Here is an 11,996-nt window from a genome sequence, read left to right on the forward strand (position 1 = left end):
CGGTCGTCAGCGGGCCATTGACGGCCGGCACCGCCCTTAATCTTTTTAAACGGCATCATGTAAATTGCGCTGACAGGCGACAGAGGTCCACAGTTGCCCCGCAGTGAGGCTCCCCCCGACCTCTAGTAGGCAGTTCACGAGCTTATGCCCCGGCCACAAGAGGACGAAAACCGTCGTTTGCGTTACTGTTTAGTGTCATATACTGTAGACCGTTAGGCCACACGAGGACGACCGAATACGGCACTAAACGACTGCGTAAACGATAACGGGTCCCAAGGTGGATAGAACGGCATACGCAACGCTCTGGGGGGTCCAACGGCTCCGTGTGTACGCCCTATACGATCATTTTCTGATAATGATGAGGCAATAGCCCCGCCTCTCCCCACCTCTGCTGCTCACCCCCGCATCAAAGTAAACTGCACACTGAATTCAGATTATTTATCTTTCTCTCGATATGGACCTAAACGCGAGTGAAGTCTAATCGGACAGGACGAAGACACGCAGCTCTGCTCACCTGCAGCTCCTCCCGCTGTGATGCGGCGGTGAACGGAGTAAAACACACATTTCAAGTCAGATAATCACCCTTAGCTATTTTAATTACCTCTCAAACTACCTAAACTAGTTATAAATATGTTTATTTTTTACTGTCGGCCGGGTCACTCATTCCTGGATCAGCTGCTGCATGAAACAGACACTGGCACTGTCCGAAGAGAGGGAGGAAAAAGAGAGGCTCCGTTATATTTTATTATTATAATATATAGATTCGTTATTCATTTGTTTTAAAGCTCAATAAATAACAAAGAAGACCTTTGACCGGCACTTCTATAATTTTGTCGGAAGATTTAAACTTTAATACACGTTGACTGGCGAAAAACTCTGCCCGGTTCCCTCGGCCCCCACCGCGGAGAATAAACAGAAGGGCAACCATGACAACCATGCTTCTTCGCTGCTTTTGTGGAGGAAGTTATAGCGCCACGTACAGGCTCCTGCATATGTACTGCAGCTTCTCCAGCGGTTGGAGCTAAACGGAGCTGTCTCGTGTGGGCAGACACTAGGCTTGTTTGAGACGCGTTGCGGCTCGCCTCGAAAGTAGACGAGAATAGCCGATCGCAGCCGGGGGAGGTCTCAAAAAGCTTGCCTGAAGTCGGACAGCTCGGAGTCGGCTTCGTCTTCTTCTTCTTCTTCTCTGGGTTTTTTGGCGGATTGCAAACAGCTTGAAGGTGCATACTGCCGCCTCCGGAGTCGGCTTGACTCGGTTTGCATTTATAAAGAATGCACACGTGTTTAATCGTTAATGTCAGATATTTACTAAGTAAATACATTTGTTCCTGCTCAAGATTAGATTCAACTTTATTGTTATTGCACATATTACAGGTACTGAGACATCGAAATGCAGTTTAGCTTCTAACCAGGTGCAACAAGCAGTGAAGTGAAAAGTAATGTACACAATCTACAGAATAGAATATAGAATGAATTGAATGATGAATAAACAGTGAGGGGTATGAATACACTAGATATACACAGCAGCCTGAGAGCAGTATGAACAGTGTGTATGAATATGCTAAGATATAGAAAGTATGAAAACGGTAAGCAATGTAAGTATAAAATATATGGATATTAATTTAATGATGATAAATATTGTGGAACAATGATGAAAAATGTGAATGGAAGTGGCGACGTAAAACTGACACAAAACAACAACAAACTTTTGCCCAGCCAATTGGAGAGTTTCATCACCAGCACGTGGAAAAAACCACCAATGAGCGCTAAGCTCGAGATACCAGCGAGTCGTTTCCCATCAAGCATTTCGCTTCCGCAGCCCGTGGAGAGGAACTGCGCCGCCTCGCCGCGCCTCGCTCTCAAGGCTGCGGGCGTCTTTGTCCCGCGAGATTTCAACGTCTCATGTAGGCGAGCCTCCAGAGCAAGTCGGACAAAATGACTAACCATCATGCAACGCACGAGCAAGACGTTGATCGAAATTGCGCAGGTCTGCGCAGGTCTCGCTTGTCTCAAACAAGCCTACTATCCGGATGTCTATTGCGTGTGGACGGAAGCTTTTTTGCGATTGCGTTTGCGTTAATCCTATGCGTTTAGCCGTTTTCGTCCTCGTGTGGCCGGGGCATTAGTCACTTCATAACACCAAAGATGGGTTCGCTCTGAAGTGAGGCTCCACTACACTAAAAAAGAAAAAGACAAGGCACAGTGTAATGCCTGTTAATAGCTTAGGCATAGCTCAGTTAAAATAAAGCACAGCTATTGTGCAATACATTAGTATTGCATGTATATTTTTTTTATTTGTAAAAATGTCAGTTAAAGCTTAAAAGAATAAAGATATTTTTGTTATCTAAACGTTTGACCTCTTTCTTTTACAATTTTGGAATCGAAACGGGGAATCGATAAGAACCGGAATCGATAAGAACCGGAATCGATAAGCGGAATCGGAATCAATACATTTCAAACGATACCCATCCCTAGTAATAAGCTGCTGAACAATCGACCTATTTGGTAGATTTTTGGAGGAGGACAGGCTGAAAAGAATTACTAAAAGTATACATACTACAGTCTAAAAACTCTTACAAGTAAAAGTACTGCATTCAAAATGTAACTCAAATAAGGTAAAAATAATTAGCATCAAAATATACTTGAAGTACCATAAGTAAAAGTACACATTATGCAGAATGGCACTTTTAAGCACAATTTGTATTTTACATCATTGTATTATAATGATTGAAACTTCAATGTTGTTCAAATGTTTATCATCTTAAAGGTCCCATGTCATGGCCATTTCTACTGATCATAATTCCATTGTTGAGGTCTACTAGGATATATTTATATTGTGCAATTTTCCAAACTCACATTGGTTTCTCATACAGCATCTCTGTATAGTAGGCCTATGTGTATTCACTCTCTGTCCTAAACGGCTTGTTGGAGCTCCTGCCCCCCCCCCCCCCCCCCCCCCTCCCTCCCTCCCTGTGTGCTCTGATTGGTCAGCTCGCCCACTCTGTTCTGATGAGTCCATCACCGTTACAGTGGAACATCAGTGATTATGTGTTACAATGGCGTTAGCAACCAGAAAATGACACCAGCAATCACAAACAGATGAGAATGCTGCGTGGGGTCTGGGTGCTGTGTTGGCGGGGCTCGCCAACACAGCACCTGGCTTGCTGCTGGTGTTGTTTCCTGGTTGCTGCGTGGGGTCTGCGGGACGGCGAGACACGGCGAGGCCTGAGCTCGGCCGGAACACACACACACCCGTAGCCTGGCTGTGGGTCTGTGTGAGTGCTCGGACCGGGCCCGGGCCGGGCCTCGCCTTGTCCCGCCTGATATATTTATGATCCACGTCACGTTTTCAGTTTTGGCGGCCATTCTCCTGTTTGTCTAGAAGTCTTCTCACCAGGGCTCTATAAATAGCGAACTACGGCAGATAAGTAATATTTAATGCAGCCGAACCGTGTATTACAATGCCGTTATGTGATGACCTCCAAATAGAAAAGCAAGCAAACTCGGAATAAAGTATTATTTTATTTAAAACGTTTTTTTGCGGATTTCACATCAACAGGAAGTCCGGTTAACTAAAATGTCCGTGCGGAACAATACCCCAACCCATAGATCCGTGGGTGAATAATGTCAATCACCAAATTACACACATCCCTTCACATTTACATTTTAATTTACATTAAAGTATTTCGTGAGGCCTTCTAAAATGTTTATAAATATAATTAGGGTTGTAGTCGAAGAGTTTTCCTGGCAACGCAATCGCACAACGGCACGTCCATTAATTCCACAACCACACACATGGATTAACATCGATTTAATACATTAATGTAGCCTTTGTTTCTGCTAAAAGAGGTGTCAACCAGCTGGGACAACAAGAAAATCGGCGAAATCGAGTGTGACTATAAAAAAAAAAAAATATTATATTAATATTGACAATAACAACTGACCGTCGGGGAGCATTCTCATTGCGTCTATTATCAACGCTATGGGAGGTCTATGAAGGTCTATGGGACGCCCTGCCCGTTGAAAACTGACTCTCAAGGGGTAGGCTACCCTGTCCGTAATAGAGTGACGGGGAGGGGCCCTGACCGTCCGTCAACATGTGACAGGTTGGGAGTGAGAACGTGTTGACAGTATAGAACAGATACGAAGAGTCCAGCTTACCTTCTGCAGGACGCCGCTCGCTCCACACACTGACTGCAGCTCCCTCAACTCGCACTGTGAAACACAGAAAGATACATATCTGATTATAACCAAGACTTATTTTACATTGTAAAATTGTACCATGTAACAATAATATGTAATTAGCAATACAATTACACTTTATGGAGCCACATGTAGATATCACTTTAAATCTAGGTGATGTGTGTTTGAAAAACTTATTAGGGCAGCGGTCCCGACAGTGGTTGTGATTGGCCCCGGTGCAAATATTGTTTTGATGCCCCCCCCATCGCCCCAAACATAAGCGCACACTGATGCGCTCACACACGCACGGACATACACAACCACTCAGAAGCGCCACATGTAGGCTATCAACAACAGCCTGCCCTGGCCTCAGACCACCACAGCCTGACAACGGCACAGCGAACTAAGAAGAGGATTAAAGCTGTTTCCTTGATGTTTGTCTCTGGGGAATGGGCCGGTAGGCCTACATGGACCGGTTGCTATAATATAGATTTTGATCTTGGCGTCGGGGGTCTCAATAGCGCCATGGAGTCCCCTATCGGTTAGGGCCCTTGGGGGAACTGTTGGACCACCGCCGGGCACAGCCAAATCCAGCCTCTCCTCCTGGCTGGCTGGAGAAGAAGGTTGCACAGCCACAGCCACGGATATAGCTTCACTTGTGGAGCTAGATGGCAATGATGGTGGTGAGCTATCGCTAACCTCCGGCTCCATCTGCATGTCAACATTGCTAACGTTAGCGCTTGATTTATGAAAAAAAAAAACGTCTAACGTCTAATTTTGTCAGTTTAGCTGTTATATCTCCTTGTTCTCTCCTGAGCGCCGCTCTTGTGCTTTGGTTTGCTGTACATTATAAATGCAAGCTATTACATTTTTTTATAATGCTGCCGAACTTGCTGCTGCTAGCTACAGTACAGTACAGCTTGATTAAACGGTGCGCTCGTCACGCAATGTATCACATGACATGAAAGGGAGCAAGGTCATTGGACAGACAAATTACGAATTAATTTAGGTTGCTTGGTTACTTTGAAGACTGCGTGAACCGGTCAATGCCATTGGGGCCTGGCTGGCTCTGCGTTGCACCGGCTGCACCGTCGATAGTTACGCCACTGGGTTCCCAACCTTTTTCAACTCAAGGCCCACTTAAGAATAAAAAAAATGTTTGCGGCCCACATTCAACCATAAACAATACAGAGGCTAAATAAAGTTCTGATTGGTCAATTCAGAACATGTGACACTTTGTAAATCCAGTAGAACAGACCGCTGTCAAGGACTGTAATGACCGTTGCTTCGTGGCAAAACTCTACAATTTAGCCTTCAGTGCAGACATTAATACTCTTAAAAATAAAAGTAACAAAGGAGCAGATTTCAAGTCTTCCTCTGGTAAATGGGAAATCTCCCCCTGCACATATTGTGCACAATAGGCTGTTAATCCAGCAGCGGCTGCACAATAACTTTGGGCTAAAACAACTTCCCAGTTAGTAATGTAATCTCTCAAACAACTCAAGCAAGGCTTATTCATTCATTTCCTCTACCTGCTGCATGCATTCAAACTTGCCTTCCCCAACGCAAGTAGTTTTTATCAACCCCCCCTCTTAAAATCTGTGCCAACAGTTTGTTGCACTCTATTCTTTAAACTTTTCAAGGAAGGTTTTGCATTCTTTTTTGGGATATGAATCAACTTCATGCAATGTTGGTATTCTTGTCTTGGACCTTTGCTTAGGATAGTCGCATCGTCTAGCACAGGGGTGTCAGACTCAAATAAACAGTGGGCCAAAATTAAAAAATTGGTACTAGTCGAGGGCCGGACTGGTTCAATGTTTATTGCAAAACGTATTGAAATAAACGTATTGCACATATTAAACCTGGAACTAACAAAGCTTAAATTATTGCCAATAAAAACAACATTAAATAATTAGTTGCATTAATTTCTTATGGCTCTATCTGCAGCTTTTCCCGAGTCATTTCTTATGATTACATTTTCCCACAGGCCAACAACAGCTTCAAAAAAACAATTTCCCTCAAAGAAAAAACCAAACATGCCCTGTTGTCGTGAGAGAAAAAGTACAAAAGGAAACATTCCACATTCCTACAGTTCATTGAAACTCAGTGTGCTGCTCTGTGATGCTAGTTCAGATACTTGGCATCTCATCTTGGGGGCAAGGTCATCAATGTTTGGGCTCAGGCTCTGAGCGGAGGAAACCCTCAAGATGGAGTGAAGGTGTGCGTGCAATATGCCAGCGGGCCAGATCTAATAGTAATTAGAAATGATCCTGTGGGCCGAAATTAAATCCACCAAGGGCCTGATTTGGCCCCCGGGCCTTGAGTTTGACACATGTGGTCCAGCACATACTGAAATAGAAGATTGATGCAGGTAGCAATAACTATAATACTAATCTCGTTCTTTGACTGCATTTCGTGCATTATCTACAATAGCAGGAGCAAAATGAAATGTACTGACACACTTCTAAATAAAACCACCATCTTTATTCTACAACCGTCTCTTCCAACCTTGCAGTCAACAGATCAACCAAAAATATATACACACATTTCCTGCGATGGTGATAAAATGTATACAACTCAGTCAGTGACAAAGATTAAACATGCAGAAAAGACAAACAGAGCAGTTGCAACAATTAAGGAAATGACATCACGAGGACATGGTGAGGGAATATACAAATACAGTAACGTTACATGTAAAACCAAAGGCCACCTAGATTGAAGGAGGAGGGGAGAGGGAGCAGCAGTTTCTGATTTACATCCTTTTTACTGAGAAAACACCTCAGTGTAGAAAGTGTCCAAATCACAAACAGGATTACTGTATCTTGTGTTCTTTTCCTTTTTACTCTCAAAGTCCTTTCTTTGAACTTCTGTTTCTTTGAAAGTAAATACAAATGTCCAGCCCAGTGTGGGGCACCTCTAGACTGTGGCTGGGATACTGTAGCTGCTCCTGTTGCTGATGTCAGCGGGAAGCGACGCCACGCTATCTCGCGCCCCATTGGTCACTCTCCCCTCCGTGCCATCATAGAGTGGCGCTGCGTCTGGAAGAGGATGATAATGCGCACTCTAAGCAGTTGGCAACAATTGATAATCAATGTCATGTACTACGGTTTAACTACTGAGGCCCAGTCGACACGTACATGGGTGCTTTTTAAACATAGACTTTTAATCAATCGCACAGTACCAAACAACCTTTTAGATCACTGAAAATAGAGATTTTATAAGACTGTTTTCAGTGTGAGATGTGATGGAAACCAGACTTTTAAAGATCCTTACGCCATTGTTTGATTTGTTAGACACAAAAAGAGGTGAAGTTTTGAACTCCGCACATTTTGCATGTTACTTTGAGTAACAAAGGGGTCAACATGTGCTATAGAGGTCACTGCTACACCGCCGCTAATGTCAGTGGTAGCCAGTATTTGTGTATTATCATCCTGATGGAGATTTTCTTTGAATCGTGCTTGTTTGAAGTTGCTTTGAAAAATACATGAAAAATACCCTGTTTAAAAAATACCTATGTACGTGTGGACTAGCCTTAAGCAGGTTGTTCCTGTGCGAACACAGCTCGTACCTCGGGTAGTTTACTTGCTACAACAACTGTATTCTAACAACATCCTACTTTTTCGGCCTCTGAAAATACACAGACATAAACACAATGTACATGCAAAATAAGTCAGAGACAGACGAAGACAATACTCTGAAACATATACGTGTTGTGCATGCACATCAATTTACACAGGATATCTACAACATAGACAGTTACATAAACAGAGGTGACCAGGTCACTGCAACATGGCCCTGCATGCGTTTTAGAACAATGATCATGGGATGAGAATGGATTGCTGAGGCTACAACAGGAAACATGCTATGACTTTTGAGAGAAATGACTCATGGCTGTTAGGATTATGACTAATGAGGACAGTCAGTGGTACACAGGAGAATATTAAAACCAAGCTACCTGTGGCTGCGTTATAAACCTCTGTGTCGTGGGTTAGATTCACTGTTAAAGAGTCATCTGATTTAGGGCGCGAAGGCTTTCTGAGAGATGATGAAAATAAAGTCAACTTGGGCAGTGATGTCAAGGAAAAAACGATTCAAGCCAAAATGATCCTAAGAATATGCATGCTGTAAAAACGATATGTAACACATTCTGATACAAACTTATAATGCACTCTAAACTATATCAGTGGTCTTTAAGTTTGGGAGATTTTGTACATTTTCTGTTTTCCTGTACTTTTATTTGCAAATTATATATATATATATATATATATATTGATATATTATATTCATATAATTTAAATTGTTTTTCACAATCACAATGCTACACACTATGTGTTATTTGATAGTTATAGGTTCAATATCAATGACGTAAATATCTGTACAAGGGAGAATTGCATATAAGGAATGAGCTGTTATTTGTTGCATTCATTTTTTTGCTCTTGAGCTGCTATTATTTTTCCTGGTGGGGGAACGATAAGGTTTTTTTATCTCATATTTTATTCTGCCAATAACTGTTCTTATTTATTACATTATATAACTCTACAAGTGAATATATATTCATTCATACTAATGTGCACTAGTACTGTATTACCATCATTTATTCAATCTATTTTTCATACATATTTCAAAAGATCATGGTTCTTTAGGGCGTAACCCCTCCTCTGTAGGCTCATCTTAATATCAGAACAATGGACCTTTGGCTAGTTGGAAAATACTGCACCATTTAACTTTACGCAAGACTTTTTATGGCGCAATCGCTTTCTGCTGCAATATTCCTTAGGGGTTTAAAAGTAACATTTATTATATTAATTAAATATTAAATATTGCTGAGTCAGGAGACAGGGCTCTGACCCAACATAACAATATCTGCCATCCTGCACCTATACACCTTTTTAATAAACACGTTCACTTAAACAGGAGTAAAGCATTTTGTGGTTTTGCAGAGGGTTCTTGTATTATTGCAAAACAATCAGTTTGGTTATTTAAAGGACTTCAATAAAAAGAATTAACGAATAGGCCCTCATCTATCAAGCTAATAAAACTAGATACACTGTCACTAACTTCCACAGTATGTGTCACATTCAGAGGAAGCAAGTAGTTTAGCCAACTCACACTGACAATTCAGCAGCTGCTTCTCTTTTACCTACAATAAGAGAGGAGAGGTGAGAAGAGGAGCAGGAGGAAGTAGGTGAGGGAAGTTTGATACATAGTTAGATATATGAGGGCTGAGTTGCTGGAGGACTGTAGGTCTCTCTACCTCTCTTGGATTTGAAGCACAGCACAACCACCACCACCAACACAGACAGCGCCAGCAGACAGAAACCCCCGATCAGCACTTTCTTCCACAACGCCAGGCGCACTATAAGAGAGAGACACAGAAACTCAGTGACAAACAAGCAGAAAAGGGGGAAAAAGAGAATGGAATACAATGAGACAGGACAACCCTAAAATCCAATGTTGTCAATGAAGCATGCTCAAATGCAAGGGGGTTTCTTATTTCCAAGCTGAGAGCTCTGATTCAAACAACCAAGTACAGCTGGCAGATATCTTCCCTCTCTTCCTTACATTTCGGTCTTCTGTAATTATCACTTTGTCCTATGAAGGACAAAGTGATAATTGTATTGTGTTTGATCATACGATATGAAACAATGCAATACAATATGATTCGATACTATATCATACAAAACAATACGATACGAAACAATAGGACATGATACAAAACTATATAAAACTATACAATACGATAGGCACCTTAAATTGAATTACGTTACGTTAAGATAGATACAGTACAATACGTTACGAAACGTAACGATACGTGACATTACGTTGTGTTGCGTTACGCTAGGTTACAATACATACGATACAATACGTTACATTATGCAACTTCATGTCAGCTCAAGTCTGACATGAAGTTGCAGCTCCACTTGCGACATGAACAAGGATAACTTTTTAAGACAAGATACAAGGAAACAAACATTAAACATGATATCATGATCACTGAAGACAACATGCTCGAGTCCCTCTAACGTACATTTTACCTGGGATTTAACTTCGACTGACTGACTGGTGAACAAAGGAGCGCTTCAGTCTAACCTTATATCGTGGGACCCAGTTTCTCCGATTTGATGGTAACAATTCATATTCGCTGATCAGGACATGGTTAGGGTCAGAGATGATGTTGTTGGCCAACCTGCATATGTTATTATGGTAGGTCGATTGATATAGTCTCTCAAAGGGTTGGTCTACAATCTTTGAGCAGATTCAGATTGGTGGAGCAGTTTTGACTTTAAAGCAGTGGACAAACACTTGTACAGTGTAGTATTGAGTATTGTATAACACTCAAAATCCCAGATGTATGAAACCAAAACAAATGTTGTCTCTTTCCCCGAAAGACCTAATGTGGCGGAGAACAAAAAAAAAATGTGTTTAATAAATCATTTTGGCCTACCCAAAGCCATACATCTGTTCAGTGTTTCCCATATATTCATTTTATGAGCACTGCTACAGCTTCACTCAGTCATTAATATGCTCTGCTCTTGTGCTTCACAGTGCAGGGCTTTCCCCACACACATGGAGCTAGCAGAGACAGAGGCAGAAACCTAGAGAAAAACACTGCAGACAATAATTTGTTTTTTGGGAGGGGTGCCTAAGTTGATTACATATGATGAAATGGAATAATTCAATGTATACGACAGTGCCATAGCTAAATGTGTTGGGTCTAAAGGTGTGTTTTGCTCCGCTCACCGGTCCCTCACAGCGGGCAGAGCTGCAGGTGCTGATCTCTCTCTTGCGTCCGGTTATACTTCACTCGCATTTATGTCCAAATCCATCAGATCTAGCTAGTTCTAGCTAACGATATGGCTGCTGCCCCACACGCAGATCACGCAGACTCAAACCTCATCTTATGCCCAAATTCCAGCTGAGAGGGTCTTCTCTACAGCTGGCCTGATTGTGAATCGCCTCCGCACCCGCCTCTCCCCTGAGTAGACATGCTCATATTCTTAAAGAAGAATGAGTATTGAATAGCTGCACTCTGTGCATAGGCCCTGTTATAGGTTGTTGATCTCTGTTGTAATAGGGTTACGTTACCCTGACCCGTTATGTTGTTCGTGTTGTTTGATCCCTCTTTCATTTAAAAACCAAGTTATGTTTTAAGCATGAAAGCTGTAGGCCTATAGCTGTCAACTGTTCACACTGTGATCACCAGTTCAATACATTTGACGAATACGACTTGGTTTCTATACTTATTTGAACATGTCTTTATTTATTTTTCAAAATTAAATGTCTTCTTTTTTTTTGTTGTATATTTGTTTTGGGATATAGGATATGTACATTTTGGTTAATCGGTTAACCGTTTCTTTGGGGGTCGAATATTCGAATATACATTTGCTTTCAAATTCCCATCCCTAGTTCAGAGTCATATTTGCATTTTGTGTCTCTACTGTGACATGTCTCCATGCTTTAATGTTCGAAGAGCTCTTTCTTTGTCTCTCTTTGATTGGTCAACCGCCTAGAGATCTTCCTCCTCATATTTTATCACGTACAAAGTGTTGGAGTGCTAGCCAATAGCGTGAGTGTTACTGAGTGATGGATTTATGTTACGGAAGTAAACAAAGGAGTACAATGGAGGTGTTTAGGGCAGGGGGGGAATGTGTGGGAGAGAAACTCCCTCAAAAATCTATATAACACACTAGAGGAGAGGGAAAACCCCCGAAGAATCACAGAGCCCCTTTAAAGAGGATGGTCCCAGTAAAAGTGCATGTTCTTGAGAAATAATCAGCCCTAAATGAGACGAGTTGTGTGACAGTTTTGTAACA

General features: G+C 42.0%; 1 protein-coding gene across 6 annotated transcripts in view; it reads right to left on the reverse strand.

The window, feature by feature from the left end:
* Positions 1-11,996, reverse strand: part of si:dkey-237i9.8 (platelet endothelial cell adhesion molecule) — a 39,492-nt gene that overhangs the window by 7,757 nt on the left and 19,739 nt on the right. For 2 of the 6 annotated variants that reach the window (XM_034240381.1, XM_034240380.1), the window contains exons 9-12: positions 9,437-9,538; positions 9,292-9,322; positions 8,138-8,217; positions 4,162-4,215 (exon numbers count right to left, since the gene is read on the reverse strand). In XM_034240381.1, the coding sequence (XP_034096272.1) occupies positions 4,162-4,215; positions 8,138-8,217; positions 9,292-9,322; positions 9,437-9,538 (267 nt within the window). Of the gene's footprint in view, positions 1-4,161; positions 4,216-6,647; positions 7,221-8,137; positions 8,218-9,291; positions 9,323-9,436; positions 9,539-11,996 lie in introns of those variants that run through there. The other 4 variants (XM_034240383.1, XM_034240385.1, XM_034240382.1 and 1 more) reach the window with 4 other exon arrangements.

This window comes from Gymnodraco acuticeps, unplaced genomic scaffold (genome assembly GCF_902827175.1).
Source record: "Gymnodraco acuticeps unplaced genomic scaffold, fGymAcu1.1, whole genome shotgun sequence".
Lineage (NCBI taxonomy): Eukaryota > Metazoa > Chordata > Actinopteri > Perciformes > Bathydraconidae > Gymnodraco > Gymnodraco acuticeps.